Source organism: Somniosus microcephalus, chromosome 3 (assembly GCF_052327205.1).
Source record: "Somniosus microcephalus isolate GS21.2 chromosome 3, FLI_Smic_1.0, whole genome shotgun sequence".
Taxonomy (NCBI): Eukaryota; Metazoa; Chordata; class Chondrichthyes; order Squaliformes; family Somniosidae; genus Somniosus; species Somniosus microcephalus.
In genome coordinates this window covers 243,571,520-243,599,310 of record NC_140989.1, presented here as the reverse complement: position 1 = coordinate 243,599,310, position 27,791 = coordinate 243,571,520, and the positions used below count along the sequence as shown (strand labels likewise).

General features: G+C 44.3%; 1 protein-coding gene across 1 annotated transcript in view; it reads right to left on the bottom strand.

The window, feature by feature from the left end:
• LOC147121783 (regulator of G protein signaling 4-like) overlaps positions 1–26,992 on the bottom strand; it is a 36,407-nt gene extending 9,415 nt beyond the window's left edge. Inside the window, exons 1-3 of the mRNA XM_085982291.1 lie at positions 26,876–26,992; positions 25,726–25,833; positions 23,154–23,215 (exon numbers count right to left, since the gene is read on the bottom strand). Of these exons, the coding sequence (XP_085838417.1) occupies positions 23,154–23,215; positions 25,726–25,833; positions 26,876–26,919 (214 nt within the window). The 5' untranslated portion in view covers positions 26,920–26,992. The remainder of the gene's footprint in view (positions 1–23,153; positions 23,216–25,725; positions 25,834–26,875) is intronic.
• Between the last annotated feature and the right edge of the window lie 799 nt (positions 26,993–27,791).

Sequence of the window (27,791 nt, the reverse complement as noted above, 5' to 3'; positions counted from 1 at the left end):
ATACATCAATAATCCCGATGAGATACCTCAATAACCCCAGTGAGATACATCAATAACCCCAGTGAGGTACCTCAATAATCCCAGTGAGGTACATCAATAACCCCAGTGAGGCACATCAATAGCTCCAGTGAGTTTTCTCAATAACCCCAGAGGTAGCTCAATAACGCCAGTGAGATACCTCAATAACCCCAGTGAGGTAACTCAAAAACCTCAGTGAGGAACCTCAATAACCCCAGTAAGACATCTCAATAACCCCACTAAGGTACATAAATAACCCCAGTGAGATACCTCAATAACCCCAGTGAGATACCTCAATAACCCCAGAGAGATACCTCAATAACCCCACAGAGATACCTCAATAACCCCAGTGAGATACCTCAATAACCCCAGTGAGATACCTAAATAACCGCAGTGAGGTACCTCAATAACCCCAGTGAGATACCTCAATAACCCCAGTGAGATACATCAATAACCCGAGTGAGACACCTCAATAACCCCAGTGAGATACCTCAATAAACCCAGTGAGATACCTCAATAACCCCAGTGAGATACATCAATAACCCCAGTGAGATACCTCAATAACCCCAGCGAGATACATCAATAACCCCAGTGAGATACCTCAATAACCCGAGTGAGATACATCAATAACCCCAGTGAGGTACCTCAATAACCCCAGAGAGGTACCTCAATAATTCCAGTGAGGTACCTCAATAAACCAGTGAGATACCTCGATAACCCCAGTGAGATACCTCAATAACCCCAGTGAGATAACTCAATGACCCAAGTGAGACACCTCAATAACCCGAGTGAGGTACATCAATAACCCCAGTGAGATATCTCAATAACCCCAGTGACGTACTTCAGTATCCCCAGTGAGATATATCATAAACCCAGTGAGGTACCTCAATAACCCCAGTGAGGTACATCAATAACCCCAGTGAGATACCTCAATAACTCCAGTGAGATACCTCAATAACCCCAGTGAGATATTTCAACAACCCCAGTTAGGTGCATCATTAACCCCAGTGAGATGCCCCAATAACCCCAGTGAGGTACCTAAATCACCCCAGTGAGGTACCCCAGTAAACCCAGTGAGATACCTCAATAACCCCAGTGAGATACATCAATAACCCCAGTGAGATACCTCAATAACCCCAGTGAGATACCCCAATAACCCCAGCGAGGTACAACAAGAACCCCAGTGAGATACCTCAATAACCCCAGTGAGATACATCAATAACCCCAGTGAGTTTTCTCAATAATCCCAGTGAGGTACATCAATAACCCCAGTGAGGCACATCAATAACTCCAGTGAGTTTTCTCAATAACCCCAGTGAGGTAGCTCAATAACCCCAGTGAGATACCTCAATAACCCCAGTGAGGTACATCAATAACCACAGTGAGATACCTCAATAACCCCAGTGAGACAGCTCAATAACCCCAGTGAGACACCTCAATAACCCCAGTGAGGTACATCAATAACCCCAGTGAGATACCTCAATAACCCAGTGAGGTACTTCAATATCCCCAGTGAGATAAATCATAAATGCAGTGAGGTACCTCAATAACCCCAGTGAGGTACATCAATAACCCCAGTGAGATACCTCAATAACCCCAGTTAGGTGCATCAATAACCCCAGTGAGATGCTCCAATAACCCCAGTGAGATACCTCAATAACCCCAGTGAGATACATCAATAACCCTAGTGAGATACCTCAATAACCACAGTGAGATACCCAATAACCCCAGTGAGATACCTCAATAACCCCAGTGAGATACCTCAATAACCCCAGTGAGATACCTCAATAACCCCAGTGAGATACATCAATAACCCCAGTGAGATACCTCAATAACCCCAGCGAGATACATCAATAAACCCAGTGAGATACATCAATAACCCCAGTGAGATACCTCAATAACACCAGTGAGATACATCAATTAACCCAGTGAGGTACCTCAATAATCCCAGTGAGATACCTCAATAACCCCAGTGAGGTAACTAAATAACCCCAGTGAGATACCTCAATAAACCCAGTGAGATACCTCAATAACTCCAGTGAGATACCGCAATAAGCCCAGTGAGATACATCAATAACCCCAATGAGATACGTCAATAACCCCAGTGAGATAACTCGATAACCCCATTGAGATAACTCGATAACCACAGTGAGATAACTCAATGACCCCAGTGAGGTACTTCAGTATCCCCAGTGAGATAAATCATAAACCCAGTGAGGTACCTCAATAACCCCAGTGAGGTACACCAATAACCCCAGTGAGATACCTCAATAAACCAAGTGAGATACCTCAATAACCCCAGTGAGATGCCCCAATAACCCCAGTGAGATACCTCAATAACCCCAGTGAGATGCGTCAATAAACCAGGTGAGATACCTCAATAACCCCAGTGAGATACATCAATAACCCCGATGAGATACCTCAATAACCCCAGTGAGTTTTCTCAATAATCCCAGTGACGTACATCAATAACCCTAGTGATGCACATCAATAACTCCAGTGAGTTTTCTCAATAACCCCAGTGAGGTAGCTCAATAACCCCAGTGAGATACCTCAATAACCCCAGTGAGGTACATCAATAACCACAGTGAGATACCTCAATAACTCCAGTGAGGTACCTCAATAACCCCAGTAAGACAGCTCAATAACCCCAGTGAGATACCTAAATAACCCCAGTGAGGTACCTCAATAACCCCAGTGAGATACCTATCACCCCAGTGAGGTACATCAATAACAACAGTGAGATACCTCAATAACCCCAGTGAGATAAATCAATAACCCCAGTGAGGTACCTCAATAACCCCTGAAAAGTACATCAATAACCCCAGTGAGGTACATTAATAACCCCAGTGAGATGCCCCAATAACCCCAGTGAGATACCTCAATAACCCCAGTGAGTAACATCAATAACCCCAGTGAGATACCTCAATAACTCCAGTTAGGTGCAACAATAACCCCAGTGAGATGCTCCAATAACCCCAGTGAGATACCTCAATAGCCCCAGCGAGATACATCAATAACCCCAGTGAGGTACATCAATAACCCCAGTGAGATACCTCAATAACCACAGTGAGATAACTAAATAACCCCAGTGAGATACCTCAATAAACCCAGTTAGGTACATTAATAACCTCAGTGAGATACCGCAATAACCCCAGTGAGATAACTCGATAACCCCAGTAAGATACCTCAATAACCCCAGTGAGATACCTCAATAACTCCAGTGAGGTACATCAATAACCCCAGTGAGATGCCCCAATAACCCCAGTGAGATACATCAATAATCCCGATGAGATACCTCAATAACCCCAGCGAGATATCTCACTGGGGTTATTGAGGTATCTCACTGGGGTTATTGAGATATCTCACTGGGGTTATTGATGTATCTCAATAACCCCAGTGAGATACCTCAATAACCCCAGTGAGGTACCTCAATAATCCCAGTGAGGCACATCAATAGCTCCAGTGAGTTTTCTCAATAACCCCAGTGAGGTAGCTCAATAACCCCAGTGAGATACCTCAATAACCCCAGTGAGGTAACTCAATAACCCCAGTGAGGTAACTCAATAACCTCAGTGAGGTACCTCAATAACCCCAGTAAGACATCTCAATAACCCAACTTAGTTACATAAATAACCCCAAGTGAGATACCTCAATAACCCCAGTGAGATACCTCAATAACCCCAGAGAGATACCTCAATAACCCCACAGAGATACCTCAATAACCCCAGTGAGATACCTCAATAACCACAGTGAGATACCTAAATAACCCCAGTGAGGTACCTCAATAACCCCAGTGAGATACATCAATAACCCGAGTGAGACACCTCAATAACCTCTGAGGTACATCAATAACCCCAGTGAGATACCTCAATAACCCCAGTGAGATACATAAATAACCCCAGAGAGATACCTCAATAACCCCAGTGAGATACCTCAATAAACCCAGTGAGATACCTCAATAACCCCAGTGAGATACATCAATAACCCCAGCGAGATACATCAATAACCCCAGCGAGATACCTCAATAATCCCAGTGAGATACATCAATAACCCCAGTGAGATACATCAATAACCCCAGTGAGAGACATCAATAACCCCAGTGAGGTACCTCAATAACCCCAGAGAGGTACATCAATTAACCCAGTGAGATACCTCAATAACCCCAGTGAGATACATCAATAACCCCAGTGAGTTTTCTCAATAACCCCAGTGAGGTACATCAATAACCCCAGTGAGGTACCTCAATAATTCCAGTGAGGTACCTCAATAACCCCAGTGAGATACCGTAATAACCCCAGTGAGATATCTCAATAAACCCAGTGAGATACCTCAATAAACCCAGTGAGATACCGTAATAACCCCAGTGAGATATCTCAATAAACCCAGTGAGATACCTCAATAACTACAGTGAGATACATCAATAACCCCAGTGAGATACAGCAATAACCCCAGTGAGATTCCTCAATAAACCCAGTGAGATAACTCAATGACCCAAGTGAGACACCTCAATAACCCGAGTGAGGTACTTCAGTATCCCCAGTGAGATATATCATAAACCCAGTGAGGTACCTCAATAACCCCAGTGAGGTACATCAATAATCCCAGTGAGATACCTCAATAACCCCAGAGAGATATTTCAACAACCCCAGTTAGGTGCATCATTAACCCCAGTGAGATGCCCCAATAACCCCAGTGAGGTACCTAAATAACCCCAGTGAGGTACCTCAGTAAACCCAGTGAGATACATCAATAACCCCAGTGAGATACCCCAATAACCCCAGTGAGATACCTCAATAACCCCAGCGAGGTACAACAAGAACCCCAGTGAGATACCTCAATAACCCCAGTGAGATACCTCAATAACCCCAGTGAGATACGTCAATAAACCCGGTGAGATACCTCAATAACCCCAGTGAGATACATCAATAACCCCGATGAGATACCTCAATAACCCCAGTGAGATACATCAATAACCCCAGTGAGTTTTCTCAATAATCCCAGTGAGGTACATCAATAACCCCAGTGAGGCACATCAATAACTCCAGTGAGTTTTCTCAATAACCCCAGTGAGGTAGCTCAATAACCCCAGTGAGATACCTCAATAACCCCAGTGAGGTACATCAATAACCGCAGTGAGATACCTCAATAACCCCAGTGAGGTACCTCAATAACCCCAGTAAGACAGCTCAATAACCGCAGTGAGATACCTCAATAACCCCAGTGAGATAAATCAATAACCCCAGTGAGGTACCTCAATAACCCCAGTTAGATACGTCAATAACTCCAGTTAGGTGCATCAATAACCCCAGTGAGATGCTCCAATAACCCCAGTGAGATACCTCAATAGCCCCAGCGAGGTACATCAATAACCCCAGTGAGATACATAAATAACCCCAGTGAGGTACATCAATAACCCCAGTGAGGTACATCAATAACCCCAGTGAGATACCTCAATAACCCCAGTGAGATACCTCAATAACCACAGTGAGATAACTAAATAACCCCAGTGAGATACCTCAATAAACCCAGTTAGGTACATTAATAACCACAGTGAGATACCGCAATAACCCCAGTGAGATATCTCACTGGGGTTATTGAGGTATCTCACTGGGGTTATTGAGATATCTCACTGGGGTTATTGATGTATCTCAATAACCCCAGTGAGATACCTCAATAACCCCAGTGAGGTACCTCAATAATCCCAGTGAGGTACATCAATAACCCCAGTGAGGCACATCAATAACCCCAGTGAGGTAACTCAATAACCCCAGTGAGATACCTCAATAACCACAGTGAGATAACTAAATAAACCCAGTGAGATACCTCAATAAACCCAGTCCGGTACATTAATAACCACAGTGAGATGCCCCAATAATCCCAGTGAGAAACCGCAATAACCCCAGTGACATACCTCAATAACCCCAGTGAGATACCTCAATAACCCCAGTGAGATACATCAATAACCCCAGTGAGGTACATCAATTAACCCCAGTGAGATATCTCAATAACCCCAGTGAGATACCTAAATTACCCCAGTGAGGCACCTCAATAACCCCAGTGAGATACCTCAATAACCCCAGTGAGATACCTCAATAACCCCAGTGAGATACATTAATAACCCCAGTGAGACACCTCAATAACCCCAGTGAGGTACATCAATAACCCCAGTGAGATGCCTCAATAACCCCAGTGAGATACCTCAATAACTCCAGTGAGATACCTCAATAACCCCAGTGAGATATTGCAACAACCCCAGTGAGATACATCAATAAACCCAGTGAGATACCTCAATAACCCCAGTTAGGTGCATCAATAACCCCAGTGAGATGCCCCAATAACCCCAGTGAGGTACATCAATAACCCCAGTGAGGTACATCAATAACCCCAGTGAGGGACATCAATAACCACAGTGAGATACCTCAATAACCCCAGTGAGATACCTCAATAACCCCAGTGAGGTACCTCAATAACCCCAGTGAGGTACCTCAATAACCCCAGTGAGATACCACAATAATCCCAGTGAGGTACCTCAATAACCCCAGTGAGGTTCATCAATAACCCCAGTGAGATACATCAATAACCCCAGTGAGGTACATCAATAACCCCAGTGAGGTACATCAATAACCCCAGTGAGGTACATCAATAACCCCAGTGAGGCACATCAATAACCACAGTGAGATACCTCAATAACCCCAGTGAGATACCTCAATAACCCCAGTGAGGTACCTCAATAACCCCAGTGAGATACCACAATAATCCCAGTGAGGTACCTCAATAACCCCAGTGAGGTTCATCAATAACCCCAGTGAGATACCTCTAACTCCAGTGAGATACCTCAACAACCCAGTGAGATACCTCAACAACCCAGTGAGATACCTCAATAACCCCAGTGAGATAACTCAATAACCCCAGTGAGACAACTCAATAACCCCAGTGAAATACCTCAATAAACCCAGTGAGATACCTCAATAACCCCAGTGAGATACACCAATAAACCCAGTGAGATACCTCAATAACCCCAGTGAGATACCTCAATAACCCCAGCGAGATACACCAATAAACCCAGTGAGATACCTCAATAACCCCAGTGAGATACCTCAATAACCCAGTGAGATACCTCAATAACCCCAGTGAGATACATCAATAACGCCAGTGTGGTACCTCAATAACCCCAGAGAGGTACATCAATTAACCCAGTGAGGTACCTCAATAATCCCAGTGAGATACCTCAATAACCCCAGAGAGGTACATCAATTAACCCAGTGTGGTACCTCAATAACCCCAGAGAGGTACATCAATTAACCCAGTGAGGTACATAAATAACCCCAGTGAGGTACCTCAATAACCCCAGTGAGATGCCCCAATAACCCCAGTGAGATACATCAATAACCCCAGTGAGATACATCAATAACCCCAGTGAGATACATCAATAACCCCAGTGAGGTAGCTCAATAACCCCAGTGAGGTAACTCAATAACCCCAGTGAGGTACCTCAATAACTCCAGTGAGATACATAAATAACCCCAGTGAGATAGCTCAATAACCCCAGTGAGATACGTCAATGACCCCAGTGAGATAACTCAATGACCCCAGTGAGATAACTCAATAACCCCAGTGAGGTACCTCAACAACCCCAGTGAGATATCTCAGTAACCCCACTGAGGTACATCAATAACCCCGATGAGATACCTCAATAACCCCAGCGAGATACATCAATCACCCCAGTGAGATATCTCAATAACCCCAGTGAGATACCTCAATAACCCCAGTGAGATACATCAATAACCCCAGTGAGGGACCTCAATTACCCCAGTGAGATAGCTCAGTAACCCCACTGAGGTACATCAATAACCCCGATGAGATACCTCAATAACCCCAGCGAGATACATCAATAACCCCAGTGAGATACCTCAATTACCCCAGTTAGGTGCATCAGTAACCCCAGTGAGATGCCCCAATAACCCCATTGAGATACCTCAATAACCCCAGTGAGATACATCAATAACCCCAGTGAGATACATCAATAACCCCAGTGAGATACATCAATAACGCCAGTGTGGTACCTCAATAACCCCAGAGAGGTACATCAATTTACCCAGTGAGGTGCCTCAATAATCCCAGTGAGATACCTCAATAACCCCAGTGAGATACCTGAATAACCCCAGTGAGTTTTCTCAATAACCCCAGTGAGATACCTCAATAACCCCAGTGAGATACCTCAATAACCCCAGTGAGATACCTCAATAACCCCAGTGAGATACCTCAATAACCCCAGTGAGATACATCAATAACCCCAGTGAGATACATCAATAACCCCAGCGAGATACATCAATAACCCCAGTGAGATACCTCAATAACCCCAGTGAGATACATCAATAACCCCAGTGAGTTTTCTCAATAACCCCAGAGAGGTACATCAATAACCCCAGTGAGGCACATCAATAAATCCAGTGAGTTTTCTCAATAACCCCAGTGAGGTACCTCAATAACCCCAGTGAGGTACCTCAATAATTCCAGTGAGGTATCTCAATAACCCCAGTGAGATAACTCAATAACCCCAGAGAGATACATCAATAACCCCAGTGAGGTACATCAATAACCCAAGTGAGATACCTCAATAAACCCAGTGAGGTACCTCAATAACCCCAGTGAGATACCTCAATAACCCCAGTGAGATACCTCAATAAACCCAGTGAGATACCTCAATAACTACAGTGAGATACATCAATAACCCCAGTGAGATACCTCAATAATCCCACTGAGGTACGTCAATATTGCAAGGGTTAAGTCATGGAAGGGCAGCTCGGACCCGTGCCATGCTCCTCCTGTGCCATGTGGGAAATCAGGGACACTGTCCCTGACAACTATGTGTGCAGGAAGTGTGTCCAGCTGCAGCTCCTAGCGGACCGCATGGCGGCGCTGGAGCTGCGAATGGACTCACTCTGGAGCATACGCGATGCTGAGGATCTTGTGGATAGCACATTCAGTGAGTTGGTCACACCGCAGGTAAAGGCTAGCTCAGACAGTAAATGGGTGACCAAAAGGCAGGGTAAAGGCAGGAAGGTAGTGCAGGAGTCGCCTGCGGTCATCTCCCTCCAAAACAGGTTTACCATTTTGGGTACTGTTGGGGGAGATGACTTATCAGGGGAAGGCACCAGCAGCCAGGTTCAGGGCACCATGACTGGCTCTGCTGCACAGAAGGGCGGAAAAAAGAGGGATAGGGCTATAGTGATAGGGGATTCAATTGTAAGGGGGATAGATAGGAGTTTCTGTGGCCGAGACCGAGACTCCAAGATGGTATGTTGCCTCCCTGGTGCAAGGGTCAAGGATGTCTCGGAGCGGGTGCAGAGCATTCTGAAGGGGGAGGGGGATCAGCCAGTTGTCGTGGTACATGTAGGTACCAACGATGTAGGTAAAAAGAGGGAGGAGGTCCTACAAGCTGAATTTAGGGAGTTAGGAGCTAAATTGAAAAGTAGGACCTCAAAGGTAGTAATCTCTGGATTGCTACCAGTGCCACGAGCTAATAAGTTTAGAGAGAGTAAGATAGATAAGCTAAATACGTGGCTTGAGCAGTGGTGCAAGGGAGAGGGATTTAAATTCCTGAGGCATTGGAACCAGTTCTTGGGGAGGAGTGACCTGTACCAAGGGGACGGTCTACACCTGAACTGTGAGGGAGCCGATGTCCTCGGGGTAATATTTTCTAGGGCGGTTCGGGAGGATTTAAACTAATTTGGCAGGGGGATGGGAACCTAGGTAGTGGAAAAGAGGGAAGTCATATGAAGTCAGAAATAGATGGTAGAAAGGTGAGAAGCAATAAGCAAAGGAGAGAAACACAAAGGGCCAAACTAATTCATAATGAGAGTGTGAAAAAAGCAAGCCTGAAGGCTTTGTATCTTAATGCTAGAAGCATTAGGAACAAGGTGGATGAATTAGTTGTGGAAATAGAGGTAAACAAGTATGATTTGATTGGGATTACAGAAACGTGGCTGCAGGGTGGGCAAGGCTGGGAACTTAACATCCAGGGATATACAATATTTAGGAAGGATCGGCAAAAAGGTAGGGGAGGTGGGGTAGCATTGCTGGTAAAGGAGGGGATTAATGCAATGGAAAGGAAGGATATTAACTCGGATGAAACGGAATCTGTATGGGTAGAAATGAGAAATAGCAAGGGGAGGAAAACGTTAGTGGGTGTGATATATAGGCCTCCAAATAGTAATATGGAGGTGAGGGAAGGCATAAAAAGGGAAATTAGAGAAGCGTGCGATAAGAGCACAGCTGTCATCATGGGTGACTTTAATTTACATATTGATTGGACTACCCAAATTAGTAAAAATTCTGAGGAGGAGGAATTCCTGGAATGTTTTCGGGACGGTTATCTGGACCAATATGTCGAGGAGCCGACTCGAGATCAGGCCATTTTAGACTGGGTATTGTGCAATGAGAAGGGACTTATCAGCAATCTTCTTGTACGAGGCCCCTTGGGTCAGAGCGATCATAATATGATCGAGCTCTCAGTCGAGATGGAGAGTGAGGAAATTGAATCAGAGACTAAGGTCCAGAACTTAAATAAAGGGAATTACGAGGGTATGAGATGGGAATTGGGTAAGATTGATTGGGTGGTGTTTCTGGGGGGATTGACAGTGGATAGACAATGGCAAGCATTCAAAGATAGAATGGAAGAATTCCAGAACATGTTTATACCGGTTTGGCATAAAAATAAACCTAAAAAGGTGACTCAACCGTGGATAACGAGGGAAATTAGGGACAGCATAAAATCAAAAAAAAGGGCATATCAACTGGCAAAAAAAAGCACCAGACCGGAAGATTGGGGGCAGTACAGGATACAGCAAAAGAGGACAAAGGGATTAATCAGGAAGGGGAAAATAGAATACGAAAGTAAACTTGCAGCAAACATAAAGACAGACTGCAAAAGCTTTTATCGGTATATCAGGAGGAAAAGACTGGTAAAATCCCAAGTCGGTCCCTTGCAGTCCGATTCGGGAGAATATATAATGGAGAATAAGGAAATGGCAGACCAATTAAACTCATACTTTGGTTCTGTATTCACAAAGGAGGACACAAATAACCTCCCAGGAATATCGGCAAACATAGGGACTAATGAGAGGGAGGAGCTGACAGAAATTAGTATCTCTAGGGATATGGTGTTGGGTAAGTTGAGGGGACTGAAGGCTGACAAATCCCCAGGGCCTGATAAACTACATCCTAGGGTACTTAAGGAGGTGGCCCTGGAGATAGCAGATGCTCTAAGGATCATCTTCCGGAACTCCATTGACTCGGGAACAGTACCCGTGGATTGGAGGGTAGCTAATGTTACCCCAATATTTAAAAAGGGGGGTAGAGAGAAAGCAGGGAATTATAGACCAGTAAGCCTTACATCGGTTGTGGGCAAAATGCTAGAGTCCATTATTAAGGATAAAATAGCGGAGCACTTGACAAATGGGGAAAGGATCGGACAGAGTCAACATGGATTTACAAAGGGTAAATCGTGTTTGACTAATCTGCTGGAATTTTTTGAGGAGGTAACTGGTAGAATAGATGGGGGAGAGCCAGTGGATGTGGTGTACCTTGACTTCCAGAAAGCCTTCGATAAGGTTCCACACAAAAGATTATCATGCAAAATTAAGGCTCATGGGATTGGGGGCAAAGTATTAACGTGGATAGAGAACTGGCTGGCGGATAGAAAACAGAGAGTTGGAATAAACGGCTCGTTTTCGGAGTGGCAGGCAGTGACCAGCGGGGTGCCGCAAGGATCTGTCCTGGGACCCCAGCTGTTCACAATATATATAAATGATCTGGATCAGGGAATTGGATGCAATATTTCCAAATTCGCTGACGACACTAAACTAGGAGGAGGGGTGGGCTCTGATGAGGATGTCAGGAGGCTACAGTGTGATTTGGACAGGTTGGGGGAATGGGCGGATACGTGGCAGATGCACTATAATGTGGATAAATGCGAGGTTATCCACTTTGGGGGTAAAAACAGGAGGGTAGATTATTATCTAAATGGCAATAGATTGGGAGATGGGGAAGTGCAGAGGGACCTGGGTGTTCTTGTGCACCAGTCACTGAAGGAGAGCATGCAGGTGCAACAGGCGATTAAGAAGGCAAATGGTATGTTGGCCTTCATATCAAGGGGGTTCGAGTATAGGAATAGGGATACCTTACTACAGCTGTACAAGGTGCTGGTGAGACCGCATCTGGAGTATTGTGTACAGTTTTGGTCGCCCCATCTGCGGAAGGATGTTCTTGCCATGGAAAGAGTGCAACGGCGATTCACCAGGCTGATACCTGGAATGGCGGGAATGACCTACGAAGAGAGATTAAATAGTTTGGGCTTGTACTCACTGGAGTTTAGAAGATTGAGAGGGGATCTCATCGAAACATATAAAATTATGGCAGGCCTGGACAGGCTGAATTCAGAGAGAATGTTTCCAATGGCCGGGGAGCACAGAACCAGGGGCCACAGTCTAAAAATAGCGGGCAAATCATTTAAAACAGAGATGATGAAGAATTTCTTCACTCAAAGAGTGGTGAGCCTATGGAATTCCCTGCCACAGAGGGCTGTGAGGGCTAATTCAATAAATATTTTCAAGAGAGAATTGGATATATTTCTGAAGGCTAAGGGGATTAAGGGTTACGGAGAAAAGGCGGGGACGGGGTACTGAACAGTAAGATCAGCTATGATCTCAGACGAAGATCAGCCATGATCTCATTGAATGGCGGAGCAGGCTCGAAGGGCCGAATGGCCTACTCCTGTTCCTATCTCTATGTATCTATGTATAACCCCAGTGAGATACCTCAAGAACCCCAGTGAGGTACCTCAATAACCCCAGTGAGTTTTCTCAATAACCCCAGTGAGGTACCTCAATAACCACAGAGAGGTACATCAATTAACCCAGTGAGGTACCTCAATAATCCCAGTGAGATACCTCAATAACCCCAGTGAGATACCTCAATAACCCCAGTGAGTTTTCTCAATAACCCCAGTGAGATGCATAAATAAACCCAGTGAGGTACATCAATAGCCCCAGTGAGGTACATCAATAACCCCAGTGAGATACCTCAATAACCCCAGTGTGATAACTCAGTAAACCCAGTGAGATACCTCAATAATCCCAGTGAGGTAACTCAATAACCCCAGTGAGATACATCAATAACCCCAGTGAGGTACTTCAATAACCCCAGAGAGGTATATCAATTAACCGAGTGAGGTACCTCAATAACCCCAGTGAGATACCTCAATAACCCCAGTGGGTTTTCTCAATAACCCCAGTGAGGTACCTCAATAACCCCAGTGAGATACCTCAATAACCCCAGTGAGTTTTCTCAATAACTCCAGTGAGGTACCTCAATAACTCCAGTGAGATACATAAATAACCCCAGTGAGATAGCTCAATAATCCCAGTGAGATACGTCAATGACCCCAGTGAGATATCTCAGTAACCCCACTGAGGTACATCAATAACCCCGATGAGATACCTCAATAACCCCAGCGAGATACATCAATAACCCCAGCGAGATATCTCAATAACCCCAGCGAGATACCTCAATAACCCCAGTGAGATACATCAATAACCCCAGTGAGGGACCTCAATAGCCCCAGAGAGGTACATCAATTAACCCAGTGAGGTACATCAATAACCCCAGTGAGATACCTCAATAACCCCACTGAGGTACGTCAATAACCCCAGAGAGATACCGCAAGAACCCCAGTGAGGTACCTCAATAAACCCAGTGAGATACCTCAATAACCCCAGCGAGATACACCAATAAACCCAGTGAGATACCTCAATAACGCCAGTTAGGTGCATCAATAACCCCAGTGAGATACCTCAATAACCCCAGGGAGATACCTCAATAACCCCAGTGTGGTACCTCAATAACCCCAGAGAGGTACATCAATTAACCCAGCGAGGTACCTCAATAATCCCAGTGAGATACCTCAATAACCCCAGAGAGGTACATCAATTAACCCAGTGTGGTACCTCAATAACACCAGAGAGGTCCATCAATTAACCCAGTGAGGTACATAAATAACCCCAGTGAGGTACATCAATAACCCCAGTGAGGTACATCAATAACCCCAGTGAGATAGCTAAATAACCCTAGTGAGGTACCTCAATAACCCCAGTGAGATACCTCAATAACCCCAGTGAGAAACACCAATAAACCCAGTGAGATACCTCAATTACCCCAGTTAGCTGCATCAGTAACCCCAGTGAGATGCCCCAATAACCCCATTGAGATACCTCAATAACCCCAGTGAGATACATCAATAACCCCAGTGAGGTAGCTCAATAACCCCAGTGAGGTAACTCAATAACCCCAGTGAGGTACCTCAATAACTCCAGTGAGATACATAAATAACCCCAGTGAGATACGTCAATGACCCCAGTGAGATAACTCAATGACCCCAGTGAGATAACACAATAACCCCAGTGAGGTACCTCAACAACCCCAGTGAGATATCTCAGTAACCCCACTGAGGTACATCAATAACCCCGATGAGATACCTCAATAACCCCAGCGAGATACATCAATAACCCCAGTGAGATATCTCAATATCCCCAGTGAGATACCTCAATAACCCCAGTGAGATACATCAATAACCCCAGTGAGGGACCTCAATAGCCCCAGAGAGGTACATCAATTAACCCAGTGAGGTACCTCAACAACCCCAGTGAGATATTTCAGTAACCCCACTGAGGTACATCAATAACCCCGATGAGATACCTCAATAACCCCAGTGAGACACCTCAATAACCCCAGTGAGATACACCAATAAACCCAGTGAGATACCTCAATTACCCCAGTTAGGTGCATCAGTAACCCCAGTGAGATGCCCCAATAACCCCATTGAGATACCTCAATAACCCCAGTGAGATACATCAATAACCCCAGTGAGATACATCAATAACGCCAGTGTGGTACCTCAATAACCCCAGAGAGGTACATCAATTTACCCAGTGAGGTACCTCAATAATCCCAGTGAGATACCTCAATAACCCCAGTGAGATACCTCAATAACCCCAGTGAGATACCTCAATAACCCCAGTGAGATACATCAATAACCCCAGCGAGATACCTCAATAACCCCAGCGAGATACCTCAATAACCCCAGTGAGATACATCAATAACCCCAGTGAGTTTTCTCAATAACCCCAGAGAGGTACATCAATAACCCCAGTGAGGCACATCAATAAATCCAGTGAGTTTTCTCAATAACCCCAGTGAGGTACCTCAATAACCCCAGTGAGGTACCTCAATAATTCCAGTGAGGTATCTCAATAACCCCAGTGAGATAACTCAATAACCCCAGAGAGATACATCAATAACCCCAGTGAGGTACATCAATAACCCCAGTGAGATACCTCAATAAACCCAGTGAGGTACCTCAATAACCCCAGTGAGATACCTCAATAACCCCAGTGAGATACCTCAATAACTACAGTGAGATACATCAATAACCCCAGTGAGATACCTCAATAATCCCACTGAGGTACGTCAATAACCCCAGTGAGATACCTCAAGAACCCCAGTGAGTTTTCTCAATAGCCCCAGTGAGGTACCTCAATAACCACAGAGAGGTACATCAATTAACCCAGTGAGGTACCTCAATAATCCCAGTGAGATACCTCAATAACCCCAGTGAGATACCTCAATAACCCCAGTGAGTTTTCTCAATAACCCCAGTGAGATGCATAAATAAACCCAGTGAGGTACATCAATAACCCCAGTGAGGTACATCAATAACCCCAGTGAGATACATCAATAACCCCAGTGAGGTAACTCAATAACCCCAGTGAGATACATCAATAACCCCAGTGAGGTACCTCAATAACCCCAGAGAGGTATATCAATTAACCCAGTGAGGTACCTCAATAACCCCAGTGAGATACCTCAATAACCCCAGTGATTTTTCTCAATAACCCCAGTGAGGTAGCTCAATAACCCCAGTGAGGTAACTCAATAACCCCAGTGAGGTACCTCAATAACCCCAGAGAGGTACATCAATTAACCCAGTGAGGTACATCAATAACCCCAGTGAGATACCTCAATAACCCCACTGAGGTACGTCAATAACCCCAGAGAGATACCGCAAGAACCCCAGTGAGATACATCAATAACCCCAGTGAGATACATCAATAACGCCAGTGTGGTACCTCAATAACCCCAGTGAGATACCTCAATAACCCCAGTGAGATACCTCAATAACCCCAGCGAGGTACATCAATTTACCCAGTGAGGTACCTCAATAATCCCAGTGAGATACCTCAATAACCCCAGAGAGATACCTGAATAACCCCAGTGAGTTTTCTTAATAACCCCAGTGAGATACCTCAATAACCCCAGTGAGATACCTCAATAACCCCAGTGAGATACCTCAATAACCCCAGTGAGATACATCAATAACCCCAGCGAGGTACATCAATAACCCCAGTTAGATACGTCAATAACCCCAGTGAGATACCTCAATAACCCCAGTGAGATACCTCAATAACCCCAGTGAGGTACATCAATAACCCCAGTGAGGTACCTCAATAACCCCAGTCAGACACCTCAATAACCCCAGTGAGATACCTCAATAACCCCAGTGAGATACCTCAATAACCCCTGTAAGGTACATCAATAACCCCAGTGAGGTACATCAATAACCCCAGTGAGATAACTCAATAACCCCAGTGAGATACCTCAATAACCCCAGTGAGATACCTCAATAAACCCAGTGAGATACCTCAATAAACCCAGTGAGGTACATCAACAACCCCAGTGAGGTACATCAACAACCCCAGTGAGGTACATCAACAACCCCAGTGAGGTACCTCAATAACCCCAGTGAGATACCTCAATAAACCCAGTGAGATACCTCAATAAACCCAGTGAGGTACAACAATAACCCCAGTGAGGTACCCCAATAACACCAGTGAGATACCTCAATAACCCCAGTGAGATACCTCAATGACCCCAGTGAGATACCTCAATAACGCCAGTGAGATACCTCGATAATCCCAGTGAGGTACATCAATAACCCCAATTAGATACTTCAGTAACCACAGTGAGATACCTCAATAATCCCAGTGAGATACCTCAATAACCCCAGTGAGTTTTCTCAATAACCCCAGTGAGGTACATCAATAACCCCAGCGAGATACCTCAATAACCCCAGCCAGACACCTCAATAACCCCAGTGAGATACCTCAACAACCCAAGAGAGATACCTCAATAACCCCTGTAAGGTACATCAATAACCCCAGTGAGATACCTCAATAACCCCAGTGAGATACCTCAATAACCCCAGTGAGATACCTCAATAACCCCAGTGAGATACCTCAATAACCCCAGTGAGATACCTCAATAACCCCAATGAGATACCTCAATAACCTCAGTGAGATACCTCAATAACCTCAGTGAGATACCTCAATAACCCCAGTGAGATACCTCAATAACCCCAGTGAGATACATCAATAACCCCAGTGTGGTACCTCAATAACCCCAGAGAGGTACATCAATTAACCCAGTGAGGTACCTCAATAATCCCAGAGGGATACCTCAATAACCCCAGTGAGATAGCTCAATAACCCCAGTGAGATACCTCAATAACCCCAGTGAGGCACATCAATAACTCCAGTGAGATATCTCAATAACCCCACTGAGGTACATAAATAACCCCAGTGAGATACCTCAATAACCCCAGTGAGGTACCTCAATAACCCCAGTGAGATAAATCAATAACCCCAGTGAGGTACCTCAATAACCCCAGTTAGATACGTCAATAACCCCAGTGAGATACCTCAATAACCCCAGTGAGATACCTCAATAACCACGGTGAGATACATCAATAACCCCGGTGAGGTACCTCAATAACCACAGAGGTACACCAATTAACCCACTGAGGCACCTCAATAATCCCAGTGAGATACCTCAATAACCCCAGTGAGGTACCTGAATAACCCCAGCGAGATACCTCAATAACCCCAGTCAGACACCTCAATAACCCCAGTGAGATACCTCAATAACCCCACTGAGATACCTCAATAACCCCTGTAAGGTACATCAATAACCCCAGTGAGGTACATTAATAACCCCAGTGAGGTACATCAATAACCCCAGTGAGGTACATCAATAACCCCAGTGAGATACCTCAATAAACCCAGTGAGATACCTCAATAAACCCAGTGAGGTACATCAACAACCCCAGTGAGGTACATCAATAACCCCAGTGAGATACCTCAATAACCCCAGTGAGATACCTCAATAACGCCAGTGAGATACCTCGATAACCCCAGTGAGGTACATCAATAACCCCAGTGAGATACCTCAATAAACCCAGTGAGATACCTCAATAACACCAGTGAAATACCTCGATAATCCCAGTGAGGTACATCAATAACCCCAATTAGATACTTCAATAACCCCAGTGAGATACCTCAATAACCCCAGTGAGATACCTCAATAACCCCAGTGAGATACCTCAGTAACCCCAGAGAGATACCTCAGTAACCCCAGAGAGATACCTCAGCAACCACAGTGAGATACCTCAATAATCCCAGTGAGATACCTCAATAACCCCAGTGAGTTTTCTCAATAACCCCAGTGAGGTACATCAATAACCCCAGTGAGGTACCTCAATAACCCCAGCCAGACACCTCAATAACCCCAGTGAGATACCTCAATAACCCCTGTAAGGTACATCAATAACCCCAGTGAGATACCTCAATAACCCCAGTGAGATACCTCAATAACCCCAGTGAGATACCTCAATAACCCCAGTGAGATACCTCAATAACCCCAGTGAGATACCTCAATAACCCCAGTGAGATACCTCAATAACCCCAGTGAGATACCTCAATAACCCCAGTGAGATACATCAATAACGCCAGTGTGGTACCTCAATAACCCCAGAGAGGTACATCAATAGCCCCAGTGAGATACATCAATAGCCCCAGTGAGATACCTGAATAACCCCACAGAGATACCTCAATAACCCCAGTGAGATACCTCAATAACCCCAGTGAGGTACATCAATAACCCCAGTGAGGTACCTCAATAACCCCAGTGAGGTAAATCAATAACCCCAGTGAGGTACCTCAATAACCCCAGTGAGATACCTCAATAACCACAGAGGTACACCAATTAACCCACTGAGGCACCTCAATAATCCCAGTGAGATACCTCAATAACCCCAGTGAGGTACCTGAATAACCCCAGCGAGATACCTCAATAACCCCAGTCAGACACCTCAATAACCCCAGTGAGATACCTCAATAACCCCAGTGAGATACCTCAATAACCCCTGTGAGGTACATTAATAACCCCAGTGAGATACCTCAATCACCCCAGTGAGGTACCTCAATAACCCCAGTGAGGTACCTCAATAACCACAGAGGTACACCAATTAACCCACTGAGGCACCTCAATAATCCCAGTGAGATACCTCAATAAACCCAGTGAGATACATCAATAACCCCAGAGAGATACCTCAATAACCCCACTGAGGTACAACAATAACCCCAGTGAGTTACCTCAATAAACCCAGTGAGATACCTCAATAACCCCAGTGAGATACCTCAATAACCCCAGTGAGATACCTCAATAACCCCAATGAGGTACATCAATAACCCCAATGAGATACCTCAATAACCCCAGTGAGGTACCTCAATAACCCCAGTGAGATACCTCAATAACCCCAGTGAGATACCTCAATAACCCCAGTGAGGTACATCAATAACCCCAGTGATGTACATCAATAACACCAGTGAGGTACATCAATAACCCCAGTGAGGTACAGGTAGACTACCTTTTATCCGAACTTCCGAAAACCAAAACCCTCTAAAAACCGAAGGTTTTTTCATTCAGCATAAGTCGTGCGCACGACATGACCAGAGTGGCGCACGACTTACACTGAGCAGAGGGTCAGCGTAAGTCGTGCGCAAGACCGCGACCCCCGCCGACCCCGACTCCCACCGACCCCCCCCGCAGACCCCCGCCGACCCCCCCGCGGACACCCGCCGACCCTGACCCCCGCCGACCCACCCCCGACAAATTTCCCAGTCTTACAAAATACCTTCCGAAATCTGAAATTTTCCGCAAACCGAAACACGGCTGGTCCCGAGGTTTTCGGATAAAGGATAGTCTATCTGTACATCAATAACCCCAGTGAGGTACCTCAATAACCCCAGTGAGGTCCCTCAATAAGCCCAGTGAGGTACATCAGTGAGGAAGTTGGCTGTGGTTGTTGGAGGTCATTCATCTCAATCACATGACATCACTGCAGGAGTTCCTCAGGGCACTGTCCTAGGCCCAACCATCTTCAGCTGTTTCATCAATGAACTTCCCTCCATCATAAGGTCAGAAGTGGGGATGTTCGCTGATGATTGTACACTGTTCAGCACCGTTCGAGACTCGTCAGATACTGACGCAGTCCGTGTCCATATGCAGCAACACCTGGACAACATTCAGACTTGGGCTGACAAGTGGCAAGTAACATTCGCACCACACAAGTGCCAGGCAATGACCATCTCCAACAAGCGAGACTCTAACCATCTCCCCTTGACATTCAATGGCATTACCATCGCTGAATCCCCCACTATCAACATCCTGGGGGTTACCATTGATCAGAAACTGAACTGGACCAGCCATATAAACACTGTGGCTACAAGAGCAGGCCAGAGGCTGGGAATTCTGCAGCGAGTGTCTCACCTCCTGACTCCCCAAAGCCTTTCCACCATCTACAAGGCACAAGTCAGGAGTGTGATGGAATACTCTCCACTTGCCTGGATGAGTGCAGCTCCAACAACACTCAAGAAGCTCGACACCATTCAGGATAAAGCAGCCCTCTTGATTGGCACTCCAACCACCACCTTCAACATTCACTCCCTCCACCACCGGTGCACTGTGGCTGCAGTGTGTACCATCTACAAGATGCACTGCAGCAACTCGCCAAAGCTCCTTCAACAGCACCTTCTAAACCCGTGACCTCTACCACATAGAAGGACAAGGGCAGCAGACGCATGGGAACATCACCACCTACAAGTTCCCCTCTAAGCCACACACTATCCTGACTTGGACCTGTATCGTCGTTCCTTCACTGTCGCTGGGCCAAAATCCTGGAACTCCCTTCTTAACAGCATTGTGGGTGTACCTACACCATATGGACTGCAGCGGTTCAAGAAGGCGGCTCACCACTATCTTCTCAAGAGCAATTAGGGATGGGCACTAAATGCAGGCCTAGCCAGCGACGCCCACATCCCATCATTGAAGTAAAAAAAAATAACCCCAGTGAAATACCTCGATAACCCCAGTGAGATACCTCAATAACCCCAGTGAGATACCTCAATAACCCCAGTGAGATAACTCAATAACCCCAGTGAGGTACATCAATAACCCCAGCGAGATACCTCAATAACCTCAGTGAGATACATCAATAACCCCAGTCAGGCACATCAATAACCCCAGTGAGATACCTCAATAACCCCAGTGTGGTACATCAATAACCCCAGCGAGATACCTCAATAACCCCAGTGAGATACCTCAATAACCTGAGTGAGATACCTCAATAACCCCAGTCAGGCACATCAATAACCCCAGTCAGGCACATCAATAACCCCAGTGAGATACCTCAATAACCCCAGTGAGATACATCAATAACCCCAGTGAGATACATCAATAACCCCAATGAGATACCTCAATAACCCCAGTGATGTACATCAATAACCCCAGTGAGATACATCAATAACCCCAGTGAGGTACCTCAATAACCCCAGCGAGATACCTCAATAACCCCAGCGAGATACCTCAATAACCCCAGTGAGGTACCTCAATAACCCCAGTGAGGTACCTCAATAACCCCAGCGAGATACCTCAATAACCCCAGCGAGATACCTCAATAACCCCAGTCAGGTACCTCAATAACCCCAGTCAGGTACCTCAATAACCCCAGTGAGATACATCAATAACCCCAGTGAGATACATCAATAACCTCAGTGAGGTACATCAATAATCCCAGAGAGATACATCAATAACCCCAGTGAGGTACATCAATAATCCCAGTGAGATACATCAATAATCCCAGTGAGATACATCAATAACCCCAGAGAGGTACATCAATAACCCCAGTGAGATACCTCAATAACCCCAGTGAGGTACATCAATAACCCCAGTGAGGTACCTCAATAACCCCAGTGAGATACATCAATAACCCCAGTGAGATACCTCAATAACCCCAGAGAGATACCTCAATAACCCCAGTGAGGTACCTCAATAACCCCAGTGAGATACATCAATAACCCCAGAGAAATACCTCAATAACCCCAGTGAGATACCTCAATAACCCCAGTGAGGTACATCAAAAACCCCAGTGAGGTACATCAATAACCCCAGTAAGGTACATCAATAACCCCAGTGAGATACCTCAATGACCCAGTGAGATACCTCAATGACCCCAGTGAGGTACATCAATAACTCCAGTGAGGTACCTCAATAACCCCAGTGAGGTACGTCAATAACCCTAGTGAGATACCTCAATAGCCCCAGTGAGGTAGTCAATAACCCTAGTGACATACCTCAATAACCCCAGTCAGGTACCTCAATATCCCCAGTGGAATGCATAAGTTTCATTGAAAGAGGACAATTAACTTAAAACTCTAATTTTGCTAACTATATATTGTTAGTGAGAAAACTGGATTTTTTTTATTAACACTAATTACAAATGGTTTGAATATTTTTGTAAAGGATGAATATAAATTTTAAATGGAGATGCTCAAAAATGGTAACTAATTTTTAATAGCACTACATGCCAATTTAAGATCTTGGATAATCACTGGAGAGAAGCTTTATAGAATAATGATGGCTCCTGACAAAGACTGTTGATTTCTCAAGAGCTTTGTGTACAGCAGTATTAACCTTGTGAGATTAATGACTGGATTAGTCACATTTTATTAGGACTGTGCCAATTACAGTTCAGAACTTAATGGCTTTTACATGAATTTAGTGAAATGAACCTTCCAGGTTCCACTTTCCAAAATCTTGCTTTGTTCTGCAAGTAAATCCTGTAACACTGAATGTTGGTGAATGAATGAACCAAGTGTGATTTGCTTTAAAGAATTACTTACTTTTATGAGCTATTAGTTGTTGTAAAGATTCACTCCATTTCTTAACTTCATCACAGCTGAGTCTATTCAAAGAAAGAATAAGTTGATTAGAGGCAAAATCCTTTCACATTATGGACTCTCTCAAAGGATTGTGTACAACTGATCAATGCTGGTGATGAGGCAGTGTAAAATAAATGTAAACCCTATAGCTTAAATATGATTTACTTGTGAATGTGAATAAACACCTATGTTTGTGGGAATTAACGTTCATTAATCTATTCCTTAAATCTGCATCAGAGAGAATTCTGCAACTGTGCCAATCCCATATTTGAAAGATATTTTTGATGGACCCTTGCTACAGTATTACACCCTCAAACAATAAATTGGATTCAGATATACAGAACTAGATACATTTTTCAGCACAAAGAAAGTGGTAATGTCACAAATTATTCAGCTGATGCTCTAGCAAGAACACATCAGCTTGTAACAAGATTCAGTGCGCAAATGATTGGTCAACAAAGCTTGCTGAGTTAATGACCAATCAGATCCCAATAGTTAAAAAACTGTCCCTTGATCTCACTGAGGCCATGGACTAGCCCAACGCTTTATCATTGGCTGACTGCACCATTGTTGATGCTTGCAAAGAACAGCAACAGTGGGGAATGTGCCGCTCTCGGAGGCTATTTCCCCCCAGCGAGAATTGACAAGAGAAAAAGGTTAGAGAAAATGAATTGCATTAAATCCATTAGGGTTCCCACTCTTGAGTGCGATCAGTGACATTACAACTGTAACTATACCTGTACTTCAAAGAAAAGTACTTAATTAGCTGTAAAGCATTTTGGGACATCCCGAGGTTGTGAAAGGCGCTAAATAAATGCAAGTCTTTCTTTCTTTCTCCTGCTGGAATGTGTGGATATTGGGTGAGGGCAGGTGTTAGGCTCAGCTGTGATGATCCCTCCTTCAACACTCATTATCTGGCCTCTCAACGAATGGGCAGTTGAGCGAGGTACCAGAGAGCTACAGAGGCTCTTGGAGCCATGTCCCAGCAAGAGTGAATGCCTTCTGGAGAGGAGGGGAGAGAACTGGTGGGGAAAAAAACACACTTTTGCTCCTCATGAAGCTCCTCATTGAATACATAAAGCTAGGCTGACACTCCAGTACAGTGCTGCACTGTCGGAGGTGCCAACTTTCGGATGAGACATTAAACTGCTCTCTCTGGTGGACGTAAAAGATCCCATGGCACTATTTCGAAGAAGAGCAGGGGAGTTATCCCTGGTGTCCTGGCCAATATTTATCCCTCAACCAACATCACTAAAAACAGATTATCTGGTCATTATCACATTGCTGTTTGTGGGAGCTTGCTGTGCGCAAATTGGCTGCCGCGTTTCCCACATTATAACAGTGGCTCCAGTACTTCATTGGCTGTAAAGCACTTTGAGATGTCCAGTAGTCGGGAAAGGCGCTATATAAATGCAAGTCTTTCTTTCTATCTCATGACATTGCAGTAGAACTCTGCAGCTCACCTAATGTGCTCAGTTCAGCTTCACATTACTGGAGGCTTGGGGGTAAAAAATGAAAACTCTTCAATCTGTCACAATACTGCGTGAAGACTGCTTTCAGGTTATTCTCAGCCTGCTACAATTCTTAAATGCAGTCAAAACTTAACAAGAGTTCTTTGTCAAGACAAAGTAATGATCCAAAGCAACACCGAATTACTCTACCCTTCACATTGTCCCAAGATGAGTGAAGATATAAAATAAGATTCTTTACATTTGTTATATAATTGGTGATATCGGCCCAAACAGTACTATTAGGTTTTGACTGTACTGAACAAGCATCTCAATGAGCAGGTAGCCAGTAATGACAGAATCAGTAGAGTATCATTTTTGAAAATAATAGTGATATTGAAAAGGGTTCTACTTAAGTTACCTTGTTACTAATGGATTAAGGTGTGCTCTTCACACTTTTGTAGTAGGTTAACACATAATAAAACCTGTCTGTATGAAGCGCCACTACACTGTCTGTAATATAAGGGGTATTCTGTCATCCACTGAGCTTGGCAATCGATGGCACCTTCACACGTTGGGGGCGGGAGAAGGGGAGAATAAAACCTGAACTCCACCGCCCCTCCCCCCACCATCACCCAATCAGTTGTTTAATTTATTCTGATTTATCCCACCAGTTTTCAGGTATACACACATAAAATCAATCTACTTGGCCTTTTAATATTGACCTTTTCAACCAGCTTGACTTTGAGAGTCAGGGGTCCTGTGGTTTTCCACTGGCAGCGGTGGGGGGGGGGGGGGGGGGGGGGGGGGGGGACGGACTTGTAGTTGGAAAAGAGCTGGCCAAGGGAGATCAAAGAGTGGAGCCAAAAGGGAAATAACGCAAGATCCAAATGGTTTGCTCATTACTGGTCTGAAAACCAGCAGGGATTTACAATAATTTTTAAAAAAAACTGGAAGCAATAAATAAAAAACCAGATACAAACTCATTTTCTTTTCTTCTCATTACATCTGTGCATCGCCTGGTAATGAACAGTGCAAAACTGCACATTGTATATTGTCTAACATGATTTCAGGGAGACAATTACCTGTGAGCTGAGCCTGTTTTGTCCTTCTTAATGGGCGCTGAGCTATGATCACTCAGCATCTCTGATTTTGGCAACAAGAAGCCAAGGCGATGTTTCATATCCTTTGCGCTGTAAGGAATCAACATAAATGTGATTAAGAAAAGGAATTAATGCCTGTTTTACAAAGATTACCAGTAGCACTGAAACCTCACAAACATAAAGTTTGTGCAAAAATGCATTGACTAATCGTGAGCATGTTGCACAGGTAAATATATCAGTGATAAAACATTTCAATAAAACACAGAATATATTATACTTTATTTAAACAGTTTTACTTGACAATAATGACCTGTAATAAAAGATGCATTGTTTACAGCTCCCAGTTTTTTTAAAAATACAGTGCAGCATTCTACAATAAGGTTTTATCAGACTCTTACAGGGACTGTTGTACAGAGCAGTTACTGTATCAGATGGAAATAGCTTTAAATACTGGAGAAAAAAAGCTGTTCCAGGGGCAAACACAGATTTTTCTTTCAATTGCCATGCTCAGGGGCTTGAATTGTTGCTAATGCCAAATCAGTATTAAGACACGAAAACAGCAACTGGGTCAGTGCAGAAATAGTTCTTTTACATCAATGATTTTCCTCAGTCATATTCAAGCCCTTCGAAGAACTGACATCGCATTCAGGAAACTAAACATATCATGACGGGAAAGGGTCTAATAAAGGGTCTATCAAAAAGCACACAGCACACTCTTATCTAACATAAGCAGAGCTCAGAGGGATTTACAGCAGCAACATATGTCATTATACACACTGAGGACAAAAACATTTTTGATCTGAATTTGTTTCTGTTTCAAATTGATATTTTTACACAGAACTGAAAGAAGCTATGAGCCAGGTATCTGTGTAGGTCTCAACTTCATTCAGCTCTCTGTGCCTTGCTCCTCATAAATGGAAACTCGGTAAATCACCCAATAATTTACACTACACTGCCGCAAATGTTCCCATTTCTTCTTATTGAAATCCGCGCGCCTGTTCATTTAAAGTCCATAAAATACACACATGTTATAATCTTTCAAGCTGTTTTTGGTTAAATAAAATGTTAAGTGAGCATTGCTGGAAATATAAGCACAAAAAGAAATCTGAACTCTATATAGTTAAAGACATACCTCCTTAGGCAAGTAGCAGGCAGTGCGGCTAGTCCTTTACACATGTTGATATTAATCAGTTTCTGTTGGCTAGTGTCAGTTCTATGGCAATGCTTCACTTTAGCTTTGGTACGTTCAGGTTTCTGATTCAGCTCTCAGCAGAGACAGGGCTTTTATACGTTGTGTTCAATGGACAGGGGCCAAGCAGCTGGCCAATGACAGCCTCTGCAGTAAACCGGCAGTGATGACGACTAACAGCCAATGTCAACAGTCTGACTAGCATGAGGCATTAAGCAGCCATAAATTGTTCCTCTTACCAGAAATTACAACCCTGCATTGTGTCCCAACACCTTTGAGAAACTGTTGTTTATCCCTGGATTTTCCCCAGAGAATTACGCATATCCTGGGCCTGGAGTTCAAACTCCAAGGAACTAAAAAATAAATTACTGTTAGGTATACCTTGCTCTTAATCATTTCATTGTAGGTTTGTTTCTAACACTAATTCACTTATGATACTAAAATGTAATATCAACAAATATATACCAGTTGAATAAATATCCCCGCGGTGCTTGAAGCTCCTCAATCTCTTGGTATGTTTTCAAAACTGAACTACCAAAACCCACCAAGCAATTCCTTTCACAGACCCTTTCCTGCAAATGGATCATTTAGTTCCTTTATTTCTTGGGTACCAGGCAACCCTTTACTAGTCAAAAGGGAAATCTTTTGTTTAAAGCATTTTTAACTCCTTGAGGGCCAAGTTAGTCTTCTGCTGTGGTATCTCCAGATAGGTTGCAGCACATGACAGCAGCTTTTAGCATGTTATGAATTAAAATAAGATGAAGCACATTTTATGGATTGTGCTCTGTCAACGTTGAAGAAACCCACGTTTATTGCAACTATAATATAGTACAGGAAGGAAGTGTTTTTATTATATATT